This window comes from Nothobranchius furzeri, chromosome 9, assembly GCF_043380555.1.
Source record: "Nothobranchius furzeri strain GRZ-AD chromosome 9, NfurGRZ-RIMD1, whole genome shotgun sequence".
Lineage (NCBI taxonomy): Eukaryota > Metazoa > Chordata > Actinopteri > Cyprinodontiformes > Nothobranchiidae > Nothobranchius > Nothobranchius furzeri.
The window spans coordinates 70,108,354-70,135,609 of NC_091749.1; the positions used below are offsets into that span (position 1 = coordinate 70,108,354).

At 46.6% G+C, this 27,256-nt stretch overlaps 2 protein-coding genes across 7 annotated transcripts in view; one reads left to right on the top strand and one right to left on the bottom strand.

Moving 5' to 3' along the window:
* LOC107382092 (BTB/POZ domain-containing protein kctd15) overlaps positions 1-10,941 on the top strand; it is a 29,420-nt gene extending 18,479 nt beyond the window's left edge. For 3 of the 4 annotated variants that reach the window (XM_054732607.2, XM_015954082.3, XM_015954080.3), the window contains 2 exons: positions 737-1,042; positions 10,550-10,941. In XM_054732607.2, coding sequence (XP_054588582.1) covers positions 737-1,042; positions 10,550-10,708 — 465 coding nt within the window. In that variant the 3' untranslated portion in view covers positions 10,709-10,941. Of the gene's footprint in view, positions 1-736; positions 1,043-4,846; positions 4,933-10,549 lie in introns of those variants that run through there. The other variant, XM_054732608.2, reaches the window with a different exon arrangement.
* A 7,593-nt stretch (positions 10,942-18,534) lies between these two features.
* LOC107382087 (transcription initiation factor TFIID subunit 4) overlaps positions 18,535-27,256 on the bottom strand; it is a 154,077-nt gene continuing 145,355 nt past the window's right edge. For all 3 annotated transcript variants that reach the window (XM_054732611.2, XM_054732610.2, XM_054732609.2), the window contains one exon: positions 18,535-18,844. In XM_054732611.2, coding sequence (XP_054588586.1) covers positions 18,671-18,844 — 174 coding nt within the window. In that variant the 3' untranslated portion in view covers positions 18,535-18,670. The remainder of the gene's footprint in view (positions 18,845-27,256) is intronic.

The following is a 27,256-nucleotide window of genomic DNA, read 5'->3' on the forward strand; positions in this document are numbered from 1 at the left end:
GAAATCGCTTTCATTTGTTTTAGATTTGCATAAAAACGTCTCTATTGGGCTTGTTGTGCATGAAGACACGGGAAACATGATGTCACTTGGATTAGGAGGAACCAGCTCGGCATCAGTCATGCAGATTTAAAAACTCTTTGAAACTTAAAACAGGAACAGAATCACGTGGTAAATTCATCGGAGGGAATTTTCTTGTCCGGTTGATTCATTTTAAAGACAAATCCCACTATAAGTGAGAAATGAAAGCTGGAATGAAGATTGGGACGTTTTTGGACACAGCCACACACTTCGGTCTCTGACTAGCCGTTAGCTTGTCAGTCCCTCGCTCTTTCTCTGAACAGAGTGTTCAGGACTCTCTCTCCAGCTTCTACACAGAAACACGATTCAAACAGCTGAGATACGCATTTAACACCGACGCCGCTGACATCACCGCATGATGTAATGATACTCTCCTATAGCAAAGGTTTGGTTCTCTAACAGAAGGAAATCGGACGATATTCTTTCAAAAGGATGTCGTAGTTCACTGATCCATGACTGCAGTCAGTTATTAGCTCCTCCATGCATACCTGTGCTGCCCAACTGCTTTCTCACTCCTGTAGAAAGGTCAAACGACAGAGGGCCACTGGTGGAGGAGTGACAAAACAGTCCTGAGATGCTTTATCCAGAGTTCAGACCTAACCGGTGCTTGTTCCTGTTAACTCACCGCTCTCCTCTCCGCTCTCGGCCGTCTGCTCAGGACTTCCACCTGCTCTACGAGGAGGCCCGCTACTACCAGCTGACGCCCATGATCAAGGAGCTGGAGCGCTGGAAGCAGGAGCGCGAGCAGCGGAGGATGGCGCAGCCCTGCGACTGCTTGGTGGTCCGGGTCACGCCCGACCTTGGCGAGAGGATCGCCCTGAGCGGCGAGAAGGTCCTCATAGAGGAGATCTTCCCCGAGACTGGAGATGTCATGTGTAACTCCGTCAACGCTGGCTGGAACCAGGACCCAACGCACGTCATCCGCTTCCCCCTCAACGGCTACTGCAGGCTCAACTCCGTCCAGGTAACTCGCCTCCGCACACCCACAGGGTTCCATCATCACACGGGCGAGGTCACCTGATGTGGCTGGAGTGCTTATTCCTTATTAATACAAAGGAATCACAGTAACATCTAATGGTAGATCGTTTCTGTTCTGGCGCTACAGCAAGAGTATGGAAAGCAACGCTTATATCAAACACGAAGCCAGTCCTAGTCGACGGTCTCCATTTTTATAAAAACAGGGAAATCTGCGTTATTTCTGTAGTTTGAGTGTTGGAGGAGCCGTTCAGGCTGCAGATACACAAAGTTGGAGGATAAAATGAATCCAGAACGGGTCTGGTGAGAATATTAAACTAACAATAAGAAAGCAAATATATATATTTTTTCATAAAAAGTGCAAAAATTAAGTTACTGTAAGCGTTTTGGTGAAACCCTCAGTAGGATGATGCGTCGACGGCAGAGATTTAGCTACATTTGAAGGATGTGGTTCTAAAAAAGGTGTTTATGTCTAAAAGTTATAAAAAATGACTCCGCTAGTGGCAGAGTTTAGAGTTAGCTAACGGCTAGCTAGCTCCTTCCACCCCATTCGGTCCACGTGCTGTTGGGTTTGTTTCAGAGATGTTTCATCTTCAGTTTCTGAGAGTTACGGTAACCAGCTTGGGTTTGTTTCCTGTATTCATGCAGAGACGTTCTGCTGGGTGACACAGGTCCTTTTCAGCGACGTTGGCTGTTTTCTGCCACCGTCTGGCTGGTTAGGGTCTGTGACTGATGGACAGCGGCCTCCTCGCAGAAGGACGCGTGTCCGTCTGCAGATCCGTGAGGTCATAAACCTTCTGCAGGCTCTCGATGTTTGACCCTTCATGTCGGAGTTTTTGATGCAGAGGAGATAAAAATTGTCGTTAACCAGCGAAGCGTGGAGGTGAAATGTTAGAAAACAACCTCGGAGGAGTCGTTTTCTGGTGAGGTCTGAAGCAGGAAGATGGAGGGTGTGTGTGTGTGTGTGTGTGTGTGGGGGGGGGGGGGGGTGTAACGGTCTCACACCACAGGCCCGATATAACACACTTTGGTGCCTGCAGCCATGAACAGACTAACACGCAGAGGAGCCTTCACCCCTCCAGCACCCAGAGAGCGCCTCTCGCAGGCGGGCTGGTGCGCTCTGACACACCCCCCCACACACACACACACACTCACACACCTCCAGGGAGGTGAGCACAGCGAGCGGGACAAAGCGTGCGTGTACTGCGGCCATGTTTTCCTGCAAGAAACAAAAAAAGGAGAAGAGGAGCAATGGAAAGAGGGGAAATGAAATGCATAATTTAGGCTTCACTCCTTTTTGAGACACGGCTCCTTTTTTAAAAAGGCTCCAACAGAACGGCGCTCAGGGCCATTGGAATACACGTATTGCATTTTTTAATACCATACTTACAATTTCTCAAACAGCCTAAACCAGTTTATACTTCTTTTATAGATTTTTAAATGACTTACAATATAATTAATTGGCCGCATCAACTAACACAACACCCCCCCCCCCACCCCCCACCCTCGTGTTTAGACTGGTTCCAGGATGTGAGCTCATCAGACTCTTTATCCTATTGGGCTTGTATTAAGCTGCTGCTGAGCTGAGATCAGCAGGAGGAGCTGGACCTCCAGTGTTTCTCCAGGAGCAGTGCTGGGCTCAGACTGGGGCTCCTCGAGGGTTAAAGGGCAATTTCAGCCATTTTAAGTGTGCTTCTGCCACGAAAGCATCATCTGTGGCTTCCTGGTCAGATGTTACGTCACTCCTTATATGGTAATGCTGTCAGTGTGCCAGAAAAATGACGCTTCAGCGCGACTTTTGAGCTCGGAAATGAAGTGAAAAGACCAAAGGATCGCCAGCGTGTGAATGGATGAATGACAGTTGTAGTGTAAAGCGCTTTGGAGTCCTCTGACTCTGAAAGCCTTTAGAGACACAGAACGTTCTGACCGGCCCAGATCGCTGAGCCTCGGTGGATCAGGACACGAGATGCAGATTCTGCTGGTTCTCCCTAAAGGAGGTGTTCCCATCACCTCGCCTCACCTGAGAGACAATGAGCCTGTCTGATGTCAGGCCCAGGCGCCGACCCAGGGGAACAAACACAGAACCGCACCCTGTCCACGGGGCGAGAACACTCAGAAAGAGAGTTTTACTCTCAGAGATATTTTAACCTCTCAGAGTACAAAGAGTTCTGGTCTAATCCAGTTTTTTCTCGCCGTCCCGCTGAAATAATCCCAGGAATCCTCTTTTATGATGCCTGTAATTACAGTTTGTAAACAAGGATCGATCCAACCGTTTTGCATCTATCTGGGAAATAAACTGGAAGCAAAATCCATCGCTATTTTGTTGTTTAATGCAAATTTATCAAATCTTTAGTTCTTCTGCATCAGTGAAGGAGAAAGTAAGATCAAACCTCCCCACCAAGGCTGATTATTGTCCATTGAGCCACGAGTGGAATTTGAGGAATAATGCGAACCACCGGCTCTGTGATGCAGATCCAGAGCCGAGGAGCGTTAACGGGAGGGAAAATATTTAGCCAGAGAGTCGTTGAGGTGTGCACACCCACGTCCCAGAGCTGGAGCCCGGCCAGCTGCTCCATTCATCACCGTGATGAAGCACTCGGATCAGACCAGAGCCAATCCGTCCTTCATCAACGTGACAGCAGACCGTCACCCCGCTGCCCAGGCGGGGAACGCAACACGGCGCAACACACTCTTACACGTCACCGCTGCCACTCCATCAATCCTGGAGGAGCTGATCGGAGAGAGCAAAGCCCGTCAGAGCAGACAAGGCCACACAAACGCCTCAGCAGAGCTCCTCGGGGAGGTGTTCCCATCACCTCGCCTCCTTCCATGAAGTAATCCTCGCCTCACCTGAGAGACTATGAGCCTGTCTGATGTCAGGCCCAGGCGCCTCTCTCCTAGGAGAGGGGAGGGGAGGGGAGGAGAAATAAGGAGAAATAAGGAGAAAGAGGGGAGGAGAGGAGAGGAGGAGAAATAAGGAGAAAGAGGGGAGGGGATGAGAAATAAGGAGAAATAGGGGAGGAGAGGAGAAATAAGGAGAAAGAGGGGAGAAGAGGGGAGGGGAGGAGAGGAGGAGAAATAAGGAGAAAGAGGGGAGGAGAGGAGAGGGGAGAAGAGGAGAAATAAGGAGAAAGAGGGGAGGAGAGGAGAGGGGAGAAGAGGAGAAATAAGGAGAAAGAGGGGAGGGGGAAAGAGAGGAGAGGGGAGGGGAGACGAGGAGGAGAAATAAGGAGAAAGAGGGGAGGAGGGAAAGAGAGGAGAGGAGAGAGGAGAAGAGAAGAGGAGGAGAAATAGGGAAAGAGAGGAGAGGAGAGAGGAGAAGAGAAGAGGAGGAGAAATAGGGAAGGAGAGGAGAGGGGAGGAGGGAAAGAGAAGAGGAGAGAGGGAGGGGAGAAGAGAGGAGAAAGAGGGGAGAAGAGGAAAGGAGAGGAGAGGAGGGGAGAAGAGGAGAGGAGAGGAGAGGAGAGGAGGGGAGAGAGGGAGGGGAGAAGAGAGGAGAAAGAGGGGAGAAGAGGAAAGGAGAGGAGAGGAGGGGAGGGGAGGAACCATTAATGCTGAAGTTAGGAGGTTCCTCATGGAGCTCCACAGGAAGCAGATTCCAGATTAAACCTACAGACTCATTCTGCCAGATTAGTCATCTATTCTTCCACAGCTAGAACGTGTTTCTACACTGATGATGTTGATGATGATGAAGGTCCGGAGGCTTTCAGAACTGCAGGTTCTGTCGTGGGTTGTTGGTTTTTTTTTTTTGAGCAAATTTTCAAATACTTCCAGAAATGTTCCTTCTCTTTAGGTGCGGATGTGTTTGCAGAGGAGAAATAAAAAAGCAACTGAACTGTGACCAGAAAATTTAGCTCCACCATCATTTGTTTGATGCGTCATGTGACCCGGCCTAGAAATGCCACCTTCTGAAAAGCATCAGTTGTACTAATTTGGTACAATTCAGATTTCTGAAAGGCACATTTGATAGTTTTTGCTTGCTTTAGCTCCCCCTACAGTCCATTATAATTCATAAAGCTGAAAGTGAAACTTATCTCCTAGCTGTGTGTTCGTGTTGTTAACACCTTAATCTACAGTTGAAATGTCTCCCAGCCTTCATTAATGTCTACAAGAGTGGTTCATCACTAAATTAAACAAACCAGATGTGTTCTTGTCTAAAACATGCAGACTCCAGAACCAGCACCTGTGACAGGGTGAGTGTCCTGCATCCCGACTGATCAGACGCCCTGGCTACTCGGCCAAGGGGACGTCCCTTTGGCTGACTGGTTAGTGAGCGTGACTCTCACTCAGGTGTACGAGGATCGGATCCCGCCCGGGCCCTCGTTTCTCCACCTCGCCACACGTGTCTGCCTTTAGTGTCGACTAACAGACTGGTCCGGACACTCTGAAGTTGCAAGTGCGGTATTCTGGCCACAGAGGGATCTGAGTGACATGTTATTAACGCTGTAACGGGTCACGTAAGCACATCATGGCTCAAGAACATGATTTACAAATATGAAAATGTTTGCCTTTAATTATTGAGAAGGCCCCAAATTAGAAAATTCCAGAAATATCAGTTATGATCTTGTTTGAATGGAACGCAACAGTGAAGATTTTCTGGTATAAAATAGGAACGTATCTGGTGGCTGACATAGCTCTTCATCAGGGCCAGTTTCAGGTAGAGTCAGGCACATCCACGGGCATCCCAGGGCTATGTCCACATTTTATTTAAAGAGCAAGTCACCCCCTACCAGAGTATTACTCCACTCCCACTTCCTGTTTGAAAAATGCAACAAATGCTGTTGCCTAGCAGACCGAGAGGGCGGAGCCGCTAACAAATACACACACACACACAGGCTCACAACGACATTGTGACATCATATGGTACCAGCTAACGTTCTAGGGTACCTCTTAGCCAATAGCGGTGGCAGATTTAAATTCAAATGCAGTGCAGAGTTTTTACCTGACAACGGCACAACACTGACAGTTTCAGGCAGAAAATTAAAATTTTAAATAAAAAGCACTAAAGTGCAAAACTATTGACGACACGTGTCTGCAGCACGATTAGACACACATTTATATAGTTTATCAGGAAAAAAAGTTGATTTGGGGGTGACTTGCTCTTTAAATAAATATTTACGCGACTGAAAAACCTTTACTTGGTAAATGCTCAAACTCGTCCAAGGTTTCTTTTTATTTACCTGTTTTATGTTAACTACTTGGTCCGTTGGTCCATCCGCTGTTTTTAGTGACACTTTAGTGTGTAAATCAGCAGGAAAACGTCGGGATGTCGTAAACACCCCCCACCAAAGATCGGCTGGCTGTATCGTTATCCCTGGACTCGTGTTTCCAGCTCCTCCCAAACCTGACGCACCTTCCGGGCTCTTTAACCGTCAGCTGGGAACGTTTCCAGATTACAGCGACTAATTTGTCTTTTAACTCTGCGTGTTTTTTTTAACTAAAAGTCTTGGAATTTTATAAGAAAACTTTTAAAGCATCGGAGCAACGTCCTCGCTTGCTCCACATCCAGAGATCCCTGTTAGTCCTGAAGAAGCTGGGTGAGAAGCACCGGCTCACACCCCCACCCCGCGTGTCACGTGTGTCGATCGGTTGTGAACTTTTCTCCACGAGGAGCAGGAGCCTTGCGGCTCCTCCTGAGAGGTGCGACTGTGCCTCTGCCCCATGGTGGCCATCAATATTCCATGACATTCCTGCTTCCAGCCTCCAGTCTCTGCGCTTTGATTCCCGCCTCACCCACCGTCTTCATGCCGTTGCTGGGAAGTTGGAGAAATGTGGCTAATATTCCCCCCTCCCGTTCCCATGGCGACCCCCAGCCGAGTGGCAGCTCTTTCAGCTGGATAGACGTGGGACGGCAGATGAAGCGGATCTGCTCCGGTCTCACAGGAAGAACAAAAAGGTTGGAAGTTCTGCAGCAAACTTTGGCGTGTCCCCCTTTCTGTTTTCAGAGCTGCAACCGTCCTGATGGGGGGGTTAAAGCGGTGGACATGAAACAAAACCCCAAGAGGGAATAACTACTGATTAACAATAATTCCATTTCATGGAAATCATCATGCTCCGAATGGGTCGATCCGATTGCTCTGCATGCGGCTCGCCGGGTCTCGTAGCTCGAGTCACGCCGAAAAAGAAAGCTGGGAATTAAACCTGAACAGGAACGACATCATCGGAGATCTGAGCGGCGGCAGATCGCAGATCAGAACCGAGCTTTTACATCATCAGCGGGGATCGGATCCAGGACGCCATCCTGTGGACATCAGAGGCCTGTCTCTCAGATCCGGTTTAATTATTCTGTGTACCCCCCCCCCCCGGCTGTGATTCTCTGTGACAAAAGCGACTTTTACGGCCTTTTATCCTCGCCGCGTCTCTGAGTCGTTCCAGCCGTCGATAACAACATCCTAAAGTGTTTCCAGACGATCCGTATTGATCGGGCCCTTCTCCTCTGTGACCAAACGCACGGCTGAACGTGACGGCGTCCCACATGTGTTAGGAGATGGGGGGGTGCAGCGTGATGCAATGATCAAAGACGGCGATGTAACATCATTTCCATAATCGTTAGGCTCCTCCGTCGTCTGTCATGGGTTTGGGAGCATTTGATGCTCGGGCAGGTCTCTTAATTAGCCGTCCTCTCCATCAGCTGTCTGCCGCTCCTTCCGTCTCACAGATGACAGTTTGTCTCCGTCATGTGGACGGAGGGACGGCGGGGACCTGATCCGGGTTTTAGCTTTAGTCCCGTCCAGCTGCAGGCCTTGGACTCCGAGGCCCGGATCCGGCCTCTGACGGGGCTCACGCGTGTCCGTGCGTGCAGGCGTGTCGGGAGGAACACGGAGTTCTGTGTGATCTCTGACTCTGGATCTGGCGGGAAGGCTTGGCTCTGGGCGAGACCTTTCATTTCAGCACGCTGCACACTCCATTAGGAGGAGAGGAGGATAAGTAAACACTCCTCTCTGGGAGTTAGAGATGTAAGCCCTCCGAAAAGAGGAAGAAAAAAACAACATCCCACTTGGTTTACCGCAGACGGGGAGAGGAAAGCCGCTCCCGTTCACGTGTTTGAGGGTTTGGACCGGAGCGTGTCCGTGCCCGGGCCTCAGGGCCAACATGCATCCCCGTCTCCTGTTTCTACCCCGCAGCTCCCACAATTTGTCCTCCTCCCGCCGACCTCCCGATCCTCATCCTCATTCTCCGCACGTTGAGCTTCTCCTCGCTCACGTACCTCACCTCTCCTCTCACCCCGGCCTCATTACTCAAATTAGGAGCTGCAGTAATCACGGCGCCGGCTCTCCCTCCGAGCCCGTGGCCCCTCGGTTCAATCCAAAGCAAGTGGCATGAATATTGCAGAGGTGGTGTGATGTTGGGATGCCCTCTGGTTTTATCTGTCTGTGTGATTGGGTGCAGAGGAGCCGGGTTGATGACACATGCTGCACGCGGTGACTGATGACCATCTTCAACACTTGAGCTGAGATTACATCAGCATCCTTCACGTCTGTTTGCTGAAAACTTCCTCCGTCGTCTCGGAACGGCTTCAACAGCCAGAAAGTTGGCGAACTGGAGCAGAAGCAGGAATAAATCTGAGTTTTTGGAGGTTTTCCTGCTCAGCCGAGTTAATAAGAAACAAAACCCTACTAAACATCACAGGAGTGCTAAATGATCGTGTTGTACACTGGACGTGATTTTCACTTTAGAAGTGGGGGGGGGGGGGGGGGATCTTTACAGTATGCTCTAATGGGAAACCGGCTTCAACACAAACGGTTGGTCCTAGAGCTCAACCAGTGTCAGTTTAATATAGCGTAATATTGTTCTTGGATGGTAAAAAGTGCAGGGGTCAAAACTTGACTTTGGAAAAAGTGGGGGGGGGGGGGGCATGTCCCCCCTGTTGCCCCCCCCCAAAATTACGTCCATGCGTACACACCTGTTTGTGTTTTTTCGCAACCCCTCTGATTCATCTGACATCATTTATTGTGCATCAATATTTTTTCCATTATTAATTTGAAGCCTTGAAAAAGTCGAAGGCCTTTTAATAAACAGTTTTATTGGTTATTTACAAAACTCACGACTAATTTAAAGTAGAAAATAAACAGATTTAAGGAAAGTTTGTTAAAATTAACCCGAATGCATGAAATTATGTTTATTTATTTAGCAGACGCTTTTATCCAAAGCCACTTACAATTTATAACCTATAGGGCATGTTGTGATCTGTGGGGGAAACCAGAGTACCCGGAGGAAACCCACGCATGCATGGGGAGAACACGCAACTCCACGCAGAAAGGCCGCAGCCGAGTTTCGATCCTGCAACCTTCGTGCTGCGAGGCACCAGTGCTAACCACTGCGCCACCATGCAGCCCAAATTAATTCTAATCCTCGTGACACATTTTAGCTTTAGAGTAAAAGTCCAGCACCGGCTCAGGTAAAAGTCACAAGCACAACGTTATCAAGTCCACAAATCTTTATTCATCTCTAAAGGAGTCGCGAGTCAAACTCCTGAAGCAGATCTTTGTCTCTGTCGCTCTTTTGTTTTTGCTGTTTTAACTTTAAAATCATGTTTAGCATAAAAACATTAAACCCTTTTTAAAATGATTTGAACTTTCATGAGTATTCTTTTAACTTTTAATAAACACATTTCCCACCTGTTACGCGTTCTAGAGAGCTTCCTGAACATCCTCAGTTTGTTTATATTCTTCTGGACCGATACGCTAACGGCTAGTCAAGTACAAACGACACCAAAATGTGTCGCTGTTGTCTTGAAGGGACATATTAGCAAATCTCACCTTTTGCACCCTTGTGCCGCCATCTGGGTCCTTACTGCCTCTAGAAACTCAAAATGTGGAAAAATGAACCTTTCCATCCGTTTTCTGTCAGTTTTTGGTTTCTGGAGTTTTGTGCCTAAACCGAGCCGTTTCAAAAATTCCCTGTTTGTGATGTCACAAGCAGGGGAAATGGCCTAGAACCACCTCTTGCTGCTGCTAGCGGAGTGGCCGCTTTACACAAAGCCCCTCAGAGCTTCTCAGCTCATAGCAGCCAATCGTGGGAGGGTGGGCGTGGCCGGCAACAGCATGCTTTTTTAAGTGAGTCATTAAACGTCTCATTCTGGAAGGTACTGAAACTGTCTAGAATGACTTTATGGACACGTTTAGTGTTGACCGTAGAATTTTTGTGACTTAAGACAAAAAGTCATGTCTCCTTTAAAATGGCACTAATCTCTTGTTCGTGTAATGTTGTTTAATAAAGCTTTACTCAGATTCCACAAACTGTCTGTTTTGGCAGAAGTATGAAGTCGTTCTTGTCGTAAGCGCAGGACTCGACCTTGCTGACCTCTAGATGCTACATTTAGCTGCTGATGGCGACGATTACATCGTTATTCATGTAAAACTTGGTATGAATGTTGCATAAAAGTCATTTAAGACGACTTGGGATTCGACTAGCTGTTAGCTCATCTATCCTGATTTCTATTTCTCCGAACAGAGGCTGCTCTGGAATGGCTAACGTCCTTTCGTCCTCTGTGCAGGTCCTGGAGCGTCTTTTCCAGAAGGGCTTCAGCGTAGCTGCGTCCTGCGGCGGCGGCGTGGACTCGTCCCAGTTCAGCGAATACGTGTTGTGTCGCGAGGACCGGCGGAGTCTCTCAATCAACACACCGATCAGGATAAAACAGGAACCGCTGGACTGAAGATCTCCGGGAGAGGGACTGACCGCACACCCGACTCCTCTCCAACACCCCCTCCATCTCTTCACGCCACCGTCTCCTCGCCATCGGCCTCCCCCGCTATCACACCCAAGTATTAGCAGAGACTCCACCCTGCTCCACGGGGAATGTAGAACCAAACAAAGCAGATTCTGATTCGTGGTGAGTAAACCCAAAGTGTCTGGGACTAGATATTCCCACACAGACCGGAGAACCACCTCTCCGCCCACGTCCCGGTCCACGAAAGACGGGACGTTTACGAGGACGGCGATAATCTCCCAACTCATTCGTTAAACTGATTGTTCTTTTTCACGGTGATTCTTCTGCTCCCTTTGCTGTTTTTTATCACGACATGGTGTAAACAATTATTATTAATAGGATTATTTTTAATGTCTCTATTTTTTCCTCTTTTCCTCAAATGAAGGATGTATGAACGTTGTATTCATTAGGCTTGGAGAGCTTGAGAGGGAGGGTTTCTTGGCAATAGCTGCAGAGCCTCGTGTCTGGAGGCTATGTGGCTAAAGCAATCTGACTGGCAGCGAATCCCGAGCCAGGAAAACTCCCATTGTTCTAACGGGAAATGGAAGAAAACCTGGATGCTTCAACGTTGTTTATAATCAAATGTGTTGCACACATTAAGAAAAAAGCTGGAGATGTTTGTTTTTTTCTTCCTGCTCGTTTCTTCTCAAACATGTCCGCCGTCTGGTTGGATTCTCAAGCGAGCTCAAAACGTGATTTGGCACAAGTTTGGTTTCTGATTCTGGAAAATTGAAAAATCAGGCCGAATGCGTTTTAGGCTGAGTTAGAAACTGAACAGCACGTCTCCAGATCCACAATCCCACTGGGCTGCGGCCGGTTCAGTCGGACCACGGGAGGCCGGTGATGTTTTCACTAAGTGGACTAAATCAGGAGGTTCCAGGAAGTGTCCGACTGCATCCCTGCTTGTTGCAGATGACGCGGTCCGGTTGTCCTGACGAGGTGGGAGGGTGTGATCCTGAACCTGCAATCAGATGAATTGGGAAGGGGCTGCAGTTCCGGATGGGATGGAAGATCCGGTCCATCAGAACCAGTCGCAGCCCAGTGAGATTCCAGCTGTTTCTTTGCACTTAAAGCTGTTTACCGTCCCAGATTAAAAACCATCAATAGAACAAAGGTTCTGGTACCAAATCTGATTCGGTGCTTTTGGGCATGGATGTAATTTTCACTTTAGAAGTGGGGGGGACACGGGGGGGGGGGGGGGGGGGGGGATCTTTACAGTATGCTCTAATGGGAAACCGGCTTCAACACAAACGTTTGTTTTCTGCTTGGTCCTAGAGCTCAACCAGTGTCAATTCAATATAGCGTAATATTGTTTTTGGATGGTAAAAAGTGCAGGGGTCAAAACTTCACTTTGGAAAAAGTGGGGGGGGCATCAAAGGCCTCAAAGGGAAGGGTCACCGAAGTGCTCCACGGACTTCCCAGAACCTGTAAAACGTTCCTAAACCAGAACGTTTACACTTCCAACAGGAAGTGGGATCTCGGCAGGAGTTTCTCCAGACTGCAGGAATCCGACGCCCCGTCTTGACTCAGCGTTCCCACACCCGAAACCTGACAGGACAGGAACCTCCTAACATGTTCCCTCACGCCGACCCTGTTCTGACGAAGCAGCGGTCCGTGTTGAGCCGGTCACCTGTACAGTTACTGTAAATGAATAATCAGAACTCTGGACTTTGTGGGACGTCATCATAAAAAAGTCTAAAAGAAAAAAATACTGTAAATATGCATTAAATGATTTCAAAGGGTATAAAAAGGTGCAAATGTATATTATTTAAAGTGTTTAAAAGCATTAGACTGTGGTATTAAAGGGCATGTGTTCAGTTACAGCGTCTCCATTTGACTTTTCTTGCATTTTTGCGATAATAAAAAGATGTTCTGTTAAACTGGAGTGTCTGATCGTCACTTTTAGGAAACAAAAGCAAGTTTTCATTTCTAATGATGTGAGCTTTGAACATTTCTGTGTGTGTGTGTGTGTGTGTGTGCGTGCTTCGGCTGAACTCTGACTGAACCCAGGAAACCTGAAGAATCTCACAAGCTGACTCGTGAGTGTCTGCAGTCACATTTCAGACTCCCAACAGAAACCCGTTTCGGAACCTCCTCGGGCTTTGACCTGAACGGGTTTGGGTGGAAACAAGATGGGACAAATTCAGGGTTTAGATAATGCATGTAGTAAAAAGTAAAAATAATGTCACCTCTCCTTACGGTTTCTTCATGATTAACCCTAAGGAGTCCCTTTCATTTACCTTCTTATGTCATAGGGAGCCTGAGGCCCCTCCCCTTCCGGTCGGCTCATAGGTCCCTGATCGGGCTATAAAAGCTGCTTCCATTTAAATGATTATGTGTGTTTCAACTGTGTCTGTACTCTTTCAATTAAATTTTATTTATAAAGCGCCAAATCACGACAAGAGTCGTCTCAAGGCACTTCACATAATAAACATTCCAATTCAGGTCAGTTCATTAACCCTTTGATGCATGAATTATGAAATATTCAACCATGATTTTTTTAACAATTTTTTTCATTCATCTTTAGGTGTGAATTAAACAAATTTCATATTTACATATTTTTTGTAATATTTAATTTACAAATAATTTATTACATGTCCACCTCAGTGGACAGTGTGCATTCTGAACATGAAAAATGTTGGCTTGGCTTACTGAAGTCCAAATGGAGGGGCTCAAATGCAATTAAGTCTTCAACAGCTGTGCTTAATAGTAAAAATAAATAAATAACAATTTTGAGTACCTGTCCACTGTAGTGACCATTATGCACCAAAGGGTTAAGCCAATCAGTAAAAAGTTTCCTATATAAGGAACCCAGCAAATTGCATCGAGTCACTGACTAGTGTCAGAGTTGTTACAGCGATCCTCATACTAAGCAAGCATGCAGCGACAGTGGAGAGGAAAACTCCCTTTAACAGGAAGAAACCAGAGGATCCTGGCTCAGTATAAGCAGCCATCCTCCACGACTCACTGGGGATGGAGAACACAGAGCAGACACACACGTACGCACGCACGCACGCACACACACACACACACACATACCAAGTAGTGTTTCTATGGTTACATTGTGATTTGTTAGTAAATATTCTATTTGGTGAGAGATAAACTTTATTGTATTTATCCTAGTGGATCTATAACTAAACGGGTAAACTAGTAGTAGCACATCCAACGTCAAGGAAAGCAAAAAGTTATCAGGAGAGAGAGAATGTTTAAGTGGTTAGCAGCAGTGTGCTAGACGATGGCCCCCTCCATGAGGCCACCACAGCTCAGCAGAACATCGTTGTAGCTTCTTCTGGGGAGAAAAACACTTAAGAGAGAAAATAAAGTTAACAGCTGAAATAGCAGAAAATAGTACAGTTAAAGAGCAGACTGTAGAAGAAAGTAGTAGAGTGTGAAAAGTGGTCAGTGTATCCTCCAGCAGTCTAAGCCTATAGCAGCACAACTACAGAGATAACTGGATAATCTAGCCTTTTTAGATGGAGGCATGTTGGAGGCAGGGCAAGGGAGAGCCGTCTTTACCGACTGTACACTCCACCTCCCTCTACTCCCCCACTTGTCCAGATCTAGGCTAACATCAGATTTTAACCATAGGCCCTATCAAATAAAACATGTTTTAAGCCTAGTCTTAAAAGTAGACAAGGTGTCTGCCTCACGGACTAAAGCTGGGAGCTGGTTCCACAAGAGAGGAGCCTGATGGCTAAAAGATCTGCCTCCCATCCTAATTTTAGATATTCTGGGAACCACCAGTAGACCTGCAGTCTGGGAGCGAAGTGCTCGGTTAGGAACGTATGACACAATCAGATCACTGATGTATGATGGAGCTTGATTATTAAGAGCTTTATATGTGAGAAGGAGGATCTTAAAATCTATCCTGAATTTAACATGCAGCCATTGCAGGGAAGCTAAGACAGGAGAGATATGATCTCTCTTTTTAATTCTCATCAGAACTCTAGCTGCAGCATTTTGGACAAGCTGAAGACTTTTAACTACATTCTGTGGACTTACTGAGAGTAATGAATTACAGTAATCCAGTCTTGATGTAATAAATGCATAAACTAGTTTTTCAGCATCACTGGAAAGGATGCTTCTAATCTTAGCAATATTCCGAAGGTGGAAAAAGGAATTCCTGAAAACCTGTTTAACTTGGGATTTGAATGACATGTCCTGGTCAAAGATAACACCAAGGTTCCTTACTTTGTTCTTGGAGATTAATGTAATGCCATTCAGGTCAGGTGATACGACAGCTAAGCTAACGTTCGGAATGCTATAATTTCAGATTACTGCTAGGAGAAGCGCTGCAAGGCCGGCAGTGACTTGTAAACAGAGCATGCACGAGGATAACTGGGCGTTCTCTTTCATGCACATTTTTTCTAAAAGTAATGAGGACGGTTCTTTCCTGAAATTCAAAATCATCCTCCGCATTACCTTTAAAAAAAACTATAAATCAGACGTTTTATAAGTGACATCACCACAGAATCTCTTCTCTAGCGCAGCTGCTAGTAAACACGTGACCAGATTTATCGTGGTTTCACGCTCCTTCTGTCGTCCTGGAAAAATAATTGGAAGCTCGCTAAACTAATCTCCTCTTCCCCGTGTCTGGATGACGTCAATTTGGCGAGACGAGCATTTGTAGTCCTGGACGACTTTTCACACAAAACCAAAAATAGCGTTTGCTGCCGTTTGAAAACAAGCGCTTTCTTAGCATCAGAACGTGTCTAACGTTCAGACATCATGTGTGAAATCAAGACACGTTTCAAATGGGATCAGCCCGTTAACGGCTCCCTATTAAGAACAAAAATTAAGACTGTTGCAATAGTCTAAGCGAGAAGTAAAAAATGCACATATAAGCTTCTCCAAATCATTCTTCAGCAAAAACGACTTCTCTGTAGTTTATTCTTCACACTGGATGTTCGAACCAACGTAAGAATTCTGACTACGACCTTCAATGTCGAGAAGAAAAGACGTCGTTGGTTTGGTTTAGTAAACAGCTCATTTATTCCTTCACAAAAGAAGTACAAATACCAAAGTTTTGTATTGTTTTTTTTTTTCACACAAACAGAAAATTTTCAAGATATGTACAAGTTTACCAAAAATACTGTGGTTCTAATAAACACATAGTTTTGTAAACAATATTTACAAATCTGCACATGGTGATGTTTCCCCGTTTGTTTGTGGGAGGAGTTACCGTCCTACCGATTTGAATAGAAAGCTGTAAAATTCGTAAAAAATATCCTCCTGTGACGCCGCCGGAAACCATAGAAACCGTTAATAAAATCACCGAAACAGGTAGTGTTGTGCTTGTTTCTAAAACACGAAAACGCGTTAAGCCTAAGAGCCGAACCCAGAAAAAAAATGTCTATTTTTTAAATGCAAAAGCATTTTCTGCGTAAAAGTTTTTGTTTGTTTGCTATAATACAGCAACAGCTCTCAGCTGTTGGGTAAAACGGATACGAAAAGTGCTGCTCGGCTTTGTTTCAAATGCCCACCCCGAGTGTAAATAAAGTCAACATGGGAAGAAAAAGCTGCATAGAGGCCAAAAAATTCAGTTAAATATATAAAAACATGAACAAAACGACAATACATCCATGATTTGGAGAAAAACAAACTTTAAAAATAAATTAGTGTCAGAATAAAAATCACTTTTTAAGGTGGAATGATCTAAGCGCTTCCTTCTTTTGTGACAAGTTATTTTACAGTTTTCATCGATTCGTTTTTTGTCAAAAGACAAAAACATAAGTGCTGCAGGTGGAAACGTGGCGTCAGTCGTCCCGAACGTTTAGGTGAGCGGGCGTAAACTCATCAGATGTTCTGACAGGAAGTAAACACAACTGGTTCATAAAACATATTTTTAAATGTTTAACCCATTCACTGCCAATGACGACTAAAGTCGTCATTTGCATTTTTTTTACTGTGTGGGTGTCGGACGAGCCCCCGCACCGTGAGAACAAACATCTCAGCTCTAAAGCCGATCATCCGTCATCTGCGTGTGTCATGTCACGTGATCAGGAAGCAGAACATCCAAGTGTTAGGAGATCGTTTTGGGCCGCTGTTGTAAAAAAAGTGGGGAGCGAACCGGAAAAGCTTCTGCCGATCACAATTCAACAACGGATTATGAAAGAACGGATAGCGCTCGAAACGCACAGATTCTTCCTGATGTAAGAGGTGAGTGTCCGCTTTGTTTTGGTTGTTTTGGCGTCGACATCATCCTAGCGCGCAACGTTCTGTCACTCTTAAAGGGACTTTACGGAGTTTGGAATTTTTATGCTCGCGATTGCCCCCTCAGGCCAAAAGCCTAACGGCAGCTTCAATAGTAGGCTCATGCACGAGGCGCGCATGCTGTACGTGCACACTCCTTAACAAAAATAACAGCTGCGACAGTCCCGTGTGTGTGTGTGTGTGTGTGTGGCCCGGAGGACAGAGGACAGAAGAACTTGCAGCTAATTAATTAATTAATTTGGTTCTGTACCTTTCTCTTCAGCACAGCCGACAAAGGTTTATGATGGGTCAGTCCTCCTGCATGCTCAGATCATTCCCTTCCCTTGCTTGAAAAATTGCTCCAAAATGAAAGTTGAACCCACATCTTTTTTATCTGTGAATTCAATGCCGTTCGGCGAGTCTCAAATAAAAGTTTGGGCATCTTACTGTAAAAAAATATACCATTAATGTAAAAAAGAAACTCTAAATGAACTACAGTAACATCCAGATTCGAACCCGGGTCTTCTGCACGAGAGTCAGACATCTTACCAGGTGAGCTATAGCGCCAGTGACATGATCTGTATCTGTAACATTTATATCCTTGATGACAGCTGAAACAACGTTCAAAGAACAGTTCGGAGTGAAAATGGCTATTTTGTTGCTAATTTGCAGGAAATATCTAGAAGAAAGTTCTACAGAAAGTAGCTAAGGGTCCTCAGAAATGTAGCTAGCTTTGTCACTAGGCGTTAGGAACAGCGACAAAGTGGCACTGCCTCTCTCTCTGCTGCTAAAGCTACGGATAGCAAATGCTACGGGCGATGCCTGAGCGTGAACGCGCATGAAGCAGCCTGCTCGACCCGAGCATCTCTCTTTTTCTGTGATTTTACAGAAAAACAGGCAATCACAGTAAAAATGCCAGGGCTCATTCTACAGGACCAGGGCATTGCAGGAGAATGTATGAAGAAGACATTTATTATTTCTATACATGTTTTGGCTGTCAAACTTCCATAATGCCCCTTTAAACAACAGTAAAAACGGTGAGAAACGCTGGCAGCGAATGAGTTAAAAGAATACTTACTCAGAACAGGTGGTGGTGGGGGGGGGGGGGGGGGACTTATCAGAGTGGGTGGGTGGGTAGGTGGGTGGGGGGGTCCTGAAGTATTACAACTCTACATAATAAAAGCAACTAAGTCAGACGCCTTCAGAGCCATTTTTACAAAATCATCCCGTCTGCTCGGAGGAAAAAACGCTAGTTTTCTTGCAAAGATTGTTCATGATAAAATATACATGCTGCAAAATAATTCAGATGAACTATTTACACAGACGGCGAGGAAACGCACGATAACTCTGCTAAGTGACTTCAATGGCGTATCAAGTGTAGCGAGACAACATCTGTCAAACTTTGTTCGGCAAATCAACGATCGCATCATCGAGTTTAGGTTCTATGTCACTAACGTGACCTGTTAAACTCACTCGGAGCAAGTTTAGAGTCGGTCCGTGGGCCTAAAACCTCCGACACAAACAGATTATGGCCTTTAATGGGAAATCTGCCAACGGGGACCACCGGGACCAACACCTGGAATTTTATCCCCGAATGTGTTTGTTCTTATCAAAAACGACATCAAACTTCACTACAGGACATATGAAGACACCGAGCATAAACCTAATCAGAAGGCACGTGGCTGGAGAGGAGGAGGGCGCCGAGCGGAGCGGAGGCTACTTGAGCAGGGCTCGGTAGAGGAGGAGCGAGTGGGCGGTCTCTCTCTCCTGCTCCATGTAGAATATGAGGTCCCTGAGGTTGACACGAGTGATGCGCTGCCGTGCGTACTGACGGGAAGAGGAGGTGAGGGAGGAGGAGCCAGCCGGAGAACCCGCTGCGCTGCTGGGAACCTGGGGATGAGAGAGGGAGAGAGAGGGAGTTTTCAACAAAATATCAAATCAACAGCCGGACTTCAACGAAACTTGGAGTTTATCTGTACATGTTCAGCAATAACTTCTAAACCTTTAAGGTAAAGTCGATTCAAGATGGCCGCCGTAGCCAACATAAGAATGGCTCTAATTTTATAGGTCGGGTTGTGGAGACACCAGAAGCCCAGACAACGTCTTCTCTAGGTACACCTGGACCAGCTAGACCTTAGGGTTCTGGGTTCTCCTCCCAAGTTGGATGAGTCTGGAAAACCATCCGGTTGGAGGCATCCCAATCCGATGTCTGACTGATGTCCGTTCGTCTGCAGGGTCTTGTTGTTTGGGTCATGGTCCACATCTAAAGGCTACAGGTGAGGTGGATGGTTTGGTCACATCAAGTTTTTTCTTCCTGTTAAAGGGAAGTTTTCCTCCCTACTGTCGCTACATGCTTACGTAGAATGGGGATTGATGTAAAGTCTCATCTTAGCTAATGCTAATATGCTAAATTCCCCAGTCAGTTGTGGCAGATGGCTGCTCATACTTAGCCAGGTTCTGTTGGTTTCTTCTTGTTCGAGGGGAGTTTTCCTCTCCACTGTCGCTACATGCTTGCTTATTATGGGAATTGCTGTATCGCTACATGCTTGCTTATTGTGGGAATTGCTGTAAAGTCTCTGACAAAACAAGTCAGTGACTCGATGCATTCTGCTGGGCTTCCTTAAATAGAAAACTTTTAACTAACTGGCACAATGAATAGAACTCAATGCTGTAAAAAGCAGGTTCAATCTGAATGTTTTCTTTGTAAAGTGATTCGAGACGACTCTTGTTGTTATTTAAATTAACTGAATTAACCATCCATCCATGACTGAGAGACACAGTCCCTCCAGCATCTCCTGGGTCTTCGTTTAGGTCTTCTCCCAGTTGGACGTGTCCAGAAAACCTCATCAGGGAGGCATCCTAATCAGATGACAGAGCCACCTCAACTGGCTTCTTTTAATGGGGAGGAGCAGCGGATCTACTCCGAGCCCCTCCCGGATGACCGAGCTTCTCACACTACCTTTACGGGAGACCCCAGCCACCCTGCGGATTTATTTCTACCACACTTATCCGCACTCTTGTTCTTTCGGTCACTGCCCAAAGCTCGTGACCATAGGTGAGGGTAGGAACGTAGATCGACCGGTAAAACGAGAGCTTTTCCTTCCAGCTCAGCTCTCTCTTCACCACGACAGATCCGTACAACGCCCGCATCACTGCCGACGCAGCACCAATCCGCCTGTCAATCTCACGCTCCAGTTTTCCCTCACTCGTCAACAAGACCCTGAGATACTTGAACTCCTCCACTTGGGGCAGGACCTCATCCCTGACCCGGTGGATGCCCAGAACTGAATTAACTTGTTTGTAAAATTTTGCACTGGCTATTAGCACTAGCAACCTCCCCTCACCTCTCTAGGCTAGAGGAGTAGCAGCTTTACTTCAAGCCCTCCTCAAATTTCCAAACTCCTCTCCTCATAGCAGCCAATCAGGGGTGGGAGGGCGTGGCAAGCAACAGCTTGTTTCTTAACGTGACGGAGCCCTGAAACGGCTCATTCTGGAGGGTACTGAACTTTATTAACATGCTTGTATAGACCACAGAGTTTTTATATGTCTCCTTAAAGCTGAAACTTGGAGGGATTCCCCTGAAACACACACTCCGATGCCTAACAGACCGTGCATGACAAACATTCTCAATATTTGCCTCTAAACTCCAACATTTCTCAACATAAGAAGATCTTCCTTTACAACTGTGACATGAAAGGCGGTGGGCAAAAAGCATTCCTTGAAGAAACCCTGCGCCCTTAACTTATGTTTGTTTCACGGCTCTTTACAACGTCAGGGACATGAACGGATTTATGCTCTACATAAACAGAGCTGCTGACACGGATCTGAGCAGACGTTCCAGTCTGAGACAGAGCCCCCGTTGTTTGTATTTGATCCAGAGAAAACAGGGATGATAAAAAGGGGAGTGTATACAGAGGTTGATACAAATCAAGGGGTGCATTTACATTTGGAAACGAGAAACACTGGGAGGGAAACCAGCAAGTGGCCGCTTGAACCCAGGCTCAGAGGAGCACTACAGCCAGGAACACCCTCTCACAATTACATTGATTGCACCCCTCTGTAAACACGCTGCACACACAAAGCCTTAATTGCAAACATATGACGGGTTTGAATTTGCAAGAACCGAACCAAAAGCCTGCAGCGGCCGCCCGCTCATGTGCGTGAACAGTATGACGATGCCGCGTCTCAAATTTCCCTGAGTAAACCCTCTGACCCCCTGGATACGAGATGACAAGTGAGGCTAGTCAGGCCACCGTTCCTGCCAACGTCCTTAAACAACATGTATCAGCTTCTGCTGCTGGTTGGGGGACGAGCGGCCACGGCCAGCTCATCGGCGCCCCGGGGCACACCAGACTCCTCACTCTGGGGAGCTACCCAGGCCTAATCAGGCCAATCAGAGCTGACCACAAGTGAAAGATGGGCCTGCCTGCTGCCATGCCAATTACTGCCACTCACAAGCAAGGCCGATGACATTGTTACCAATCAAAGCCATCCGTCCACCTGGACAGATGGGCGGCCTCTGCCCCGCCGGCGGTCAGTCGGTACTGGGGCGGTGCCTTGACCAGAACATGGCTGCCAGGATACACCACACCCCTCAGGGACAAGAGGAAGCTTCCGTGGCAGCAAGGTTAAAGATTATCCGCAAATTCACTCAAAACACCAAACATGGCATCTCTAAGCTGGACGACACACAGCTATTAGGAGAAACCAGGTCTGAGTTTCTGTTCTGAATAAGAAAGCTCTGTGAGGTCACAGCAGATGACAGGAAGAGAAACGAATGAGCAGGAGTCACCGAGACAGCAGGGCAGAGCACAAAAAAATAAGAGAGCGCAAAACCAACCAAGAAAGATCCATGAGGCAAAAAACAGCATCTGTCATTTTATCTGTGATGGGCGCTCCAAGGCACCATGTCACATGACATATCCGTCGTGCAGAACGTGCAGGAATACTTCAATACATCTCTTCAGACATTTGACTTGTTCAGATCAGGGGACACGGAGCAGAGGAGACGGCCCAAGGACAGGAGGCTCTTCCAGCGTCTTGGCTTCATCAACGCCAACAGAAACAACAACTAAAGACCTTTTAAAAGGTTGGACACGTTTAAAAAATGCACCTAAAAATAAACCGCAGGAGCAACAACCCATTCACGTTCAGAGACAAAGAGAGTAAAGATGGCCGCCACAGCTAGCCAACAATGGGTCTGATTTATAAACATGAAGTTTAGTCTCTGAGTCACCTTCAAGAGGATCTCTCAGCACTGGTGGATCTCACAAGATCTTAGATCAGGCAAGTCCAAAGTGTGGCCCGGGGCCATCTGTGCCACTCGGGAGTGGTTTTGTGAGTCTATAGAAGTGGCGATGTGTTTTACATGATTATATTTTATTACTTGCTTTGCATGTTCTATATGATTATATTTTAGCAGTTTTATTATTTAAATTATTATTTTACTGTCTATATCATTTTATTTATTACTTATTTTCTAATTTTTGTCATTTATATTAGCTCTTTTATTACATTTTTACTCATTTTAATCCAGTATTTCATCTGTAGGGGCCCTCTGCCCCGGGAGCGGTGGTCGACTGTAGCTTCCTGGGCGCTCTATAGGTGGGGGTCTATGCTCCCCCTCCACTGAGCGCCCTGACTTAGTGTGGAAGACCTGATGCTGCCGGGACAGACGGCTCCTCTGATGGCGTTTCCTTGCGTTACCTTACTTGGCTCATCTGGACTAAGCCTAATATAATTTTTACTTGTGTGTGTGTGTGCGTGCATATGTTTGTTACTGTTTTTAACCTGTTATGGGAATCTGGGGTCATTTTGTAAAGCACTTTGAATCACACTTTGTTTGAAAAGCGCTTTAGAAATACATTTGATTGATTGATTGATACATAGATTGATACATAATTTTATGTTCAGAGTTTCACCAAAGTGCACATTTCTGACTTATTTAGAAGAGTAAACATTAGTAAAAAGCACTACATATTAAGTTTTTCATTTTTTAAATGACATAAATTACAGTTTTGAGGACAACGAGGACTGTTGACCATTTTGGTCCTAATCTTGAAAAGTTTGGACAGCCCTCTCAAACGTACGAGCCAAACTCTGGTCCTAGGGTCACCACTTAGTCCAAACACACCTGATAAAGAGCATACAGCTGATTAAAGCTGCAATAGCAAACACGGTTACGGAACACGCAAGCCTGATTTGTTCTTCTCCGTGAGCTCCACAGTGGAGACACACACACGGAGCGTCGGAAAGGTTTTTGCATACCAACTTCAGCGCAGGCAGCACAGTGTCGCAAAGCAATTCCCCGTCACTTTCGACGGATGTTTAAAGTCTTGGGCATGTCTCCGTCACCCTCTGTGAGCCTGTCGGAGAGCCCTTGTGCCGACGCATAACGGCGTTGTGCGCCTCCGCACCGACGCAGATGGAGAAGTATAAATCAGGTTTCACCCCTCCCGTCAGTGAATATTGGAAACGTAAGATGCCCAAGGACGTGTTGATAAATGTAAGAGCCAATCAGAGGTGAGAAAGGCAGGGTCTTCCTTGGACATCCTACGTTTCCGACATTCGCCTCCCGTCAGCAACCATCCCTGGGCCACGCACGCCGGATACCACAACCTACATTCCCAATGAATACGAGATAGCGCTAAACACCAGTCGCCGTCTTCTAGGTCCAAACGTCTTTTGTCAAAAGGTGCTTTTCTTTTTGGGACTCTGGTAGTTTGTCCTAAAGTTAAAGTGGTAGCAGCCGGCTGTTTCTCCTTCTCTGATGTTACTGAACCATGAACCTCTCACACCAGCCGTGTTGTTGTTAAATACACGAGTGTGTAATGAGTGGAGGACCTAGGGAAGTGCGGCGGTTTGGCGAGACCAACAGCCGGATGGTCCAATGGTTCATTTTGGTCCGAAATGTGTTATTGGTGGAGGGTTTTAGACAAATGTATGAGAACCACTTTATTTTCTGTGTTTTTATAATCTCCACATTATATTTATAGCTATGTTAGAACTTTATTAGGCATAAAAAAAAGTTTTAAAGTGGGAGTCGAGGCATGGGTGGAGACTTATTTCAACCACACTTCCTGTTAGAAAAATACCTGGAAAAGGGCGTCGCCTGGAGGACGGAGAGAGCGGCACTGAAACAATGATTGGCAACACCTCCCTCAACCCCCCGCATGCGCTCTTGGAATTTCTTAGTCGGAAAAAAGGAGTCGTTAACCAACGTGCGCACGAGCACACACAAACAGCAGACTCACCACTCAGGACAAGAGCAGACACAGAAACCGACTGCAAGGAGGATTTCCTATTCGCCTCCTTTGTTAGAAAAAAGGGGAGGAGGACATTTTCCTGAAGGAGGCGAGCGGCTCCAAGCGCCAACGTGTCATATCGTCAGGTGAGTGGTTGAGACAGGTGGAGGTGCGGCAGGATTCCAGTGTAGTGCCGCCACGTAGTACGGCACAGACTACATCACCCTGCAGCGCTACAGCGATCAGCTGTGGCTGATTCTAAATCAGTGTGGAGCAGAGTTTTAACCTGAAGACGGAGGTAGAATTATGGTTTGGGCTGAAATATTATATTTAAAAAGCAAGTTACCCCTAAATCAACTTTTTTTCCTGATAAATTATATAAATGTGTGTCTAATCGTGCTGCAGACACGTGTAGTCAGTAGTTTAGCACTTTAGTGCATTTGAGTTCAAATTTTAATTTTCTGCCTAAAGCTGTCAGTGTTGTGCCGTTGTCAGGTAAAAACTCTGCACTGCATTTGAATTTAAATCTGCCATCGCTATTGGCTAAGAGGTACCCTAGAACGTTTGCTGGTACCATATGATGTCACAATGTCGTTGTGAGCCTGTGTGTGTGTGTGTGTTTGTTAGCGGCTCCGCCCTCTCGGTCTGTTAGGCAACAGCATTTGTTGCCTTTTTCAAACAGGAAGTGGGAGTGGAGTAATACTCTGGTAGGGGGTGACTTGCTCTTTAAAGTAAGTTGCACTAAACTGTCAAAATAATGATTAAACTTGTGTACAGCACCATTAGACACTCATCTATACCAAAAATAAGTTAATTAAGGAGTTACTCGCTCTTTAAGCTAGCTTGTTTTACAGATTAACCATTGCAGCTTTGCTGGTTTTCTGTAGAACTTCAGGAAGTGCTGAGGAGGTAGTTCAACCACTGGATATAGCAGATATAAGCATCCCTTCACTTAGTTTAGTTTATGTCTTCATCTGTTTAATGGGACCTGAAAAACAGGACAAAGAGGAATGGCAGGCTTATTGATTCTTTTAATGATAAGGAATGCAAACATTAAGTGTGTGTGTGTGTGTGTGTGTGTGTGTGTGTGTGTGTGTGTGTGTGTGTGTGTGTGTGTGCGCGTGTGTGTGTGTGTAGCAGCAGGGTTTCTTGCTGATCTGTAGCTTTGAACCCTGCGTGGCACCTGTGCCTTGAAGCTGGAGTCAATATTGGATTTGGCCCAGGTCAGGCCTCGGGGCAGCGGGTTAATGGCCCACTTTGCCAGGCACACAGAGCTTTGTGGGCCCGGCGCGGTCCGACCTGCTGCCTCAGCAGAAGCTGCAGCCGGAGCCCGCTCCAGCGAGGAGGTGTGTGTGCTGGAATGTGACAAACGTGCTAAAACTGCAGCACGGAGGGAAAACGTTGCTCGTGTGAGAGGGCGGGAAAGCAGACGAGGTGCTCCTGGTGCAACGCTAGTCAATGGTTTTGATGATGCTCCGGGCAAAGGCTGAAACAGGTGTTTCAGCTGGGAAGGACATTAGAAACAGCTAATGTTTGATGGCTGCTCATCATGGCGGATAGCTAGTCGTGACTCGATGGTCCGGCGTCAGAGCGCGGCGGCGTGCTCGGCCCGGCCTCCACTGACTGACTGATGGATTTGCTGACTGACTGTTTTATCAGAAGTGGCTGTTTGAATGATTGGCCGAGAGCCCAGCTGAGTGACTAATTTACCGACTCCCTGGTTGACTGACTGTGTGCCAGGGAGCAAAGCTTTCCCACATGTTCTCCTCCATGCTGCATTTCAGCCGAGGAATGCCGCCTCGTCCCCTCGCCGTGTTTACAGCGCGGAGCCCAGCCGTGGGAGTGCAGCCCCGCTTCATCTCCACACTCGGCCTGAGACGCCTCTCCTACAGCCGCCATTAATCAGCAACAGAGACTTTCTCTCTCCCTCTCTCTCCCTTCTTTCCCTCGCTTCTCTACGCCCACAGACATGCTGGATGAGGCCATTTTGAAAGAGTTAACAGATGTCGACTGATTTGCCCCGGGCCTCCTGACATTGCCCGAGTGATGTATTTGATGTGGAGTTTATTCAGCTCTAATAAACGTATAAAGGATTAGAATAATAATTCACAGATGTATGCAGTCAGATTATATGCCAGAGCCTGTCTCTGAAGCAGTCGAGGCAGCCACGATGAGTGAGAGGGTGAAGAGGGCCGGACTAAGCGACACAGATGACCTCCGTCGTCGTTGCAGGTTTACTTTTGTCGTCCGAAACCCTAAAACGATCCTCCTTGCTTTCAGAACCGGAAGTGAGCGAGGCACATCTGTTTCCTCCTCAATAAAACGCGCTTCTGCTAATTCGTCGTTTGGTAAAAAGAAGAAAAATAAAAAGAAAGGGGGCATATGGAGGGAAATGAAAATAAATGAAAGGACGAGGGCGAGGTTCTGATCATAGAAGGAAAAAAATGAGGGAATTACTTTCAAAACAAACAACTTCCATTTGCTTCACAACTAAACAACAACAAATCTCAAAAATGGCCAGTAGTAGGGTATCTTAATACCCACATAAACCATAAAAACAGCCACACAGCTCCACGGCGACGCATAGCAACCGTGCAGAATTTCAGTCAAGGGGAAAGAAGGCAAAAAAACACCTTATTACTTCTAACTCCTGCAAGCCATTTTGGTCTCCAAAGGTTTTAGAGCGCCGCGGGCCATGTGTCTGCAGTGTTTCGGGAAATGACTTGCCTTCGCACGAACACTGCTATGTTCTGCAGCACTGCTGCCCCCAGCATCCCCGCTCAATTTCTGTTTAACCCCTTCCTGCCTTCCCTCACACTGACTCACTGCAACAGAGAGCTCACACCCAGCACAACACTGTCACATTGTTCAGCCTCCGACGCAACCGAGGAAAATCAGAGCAGATTTTTCATGAGTTCACACATTAACTCCACGTCTAATTTGGCTGCTTAAGCATGTGACGGCTCTTAACGAACAGCGAAGACGCAGGGAAAGGCGTAAGGTTGCACAGGAAGGAGGAAGAGAAAAAGCCCCTGCTTCTTTCCACTTGAGCTACTAC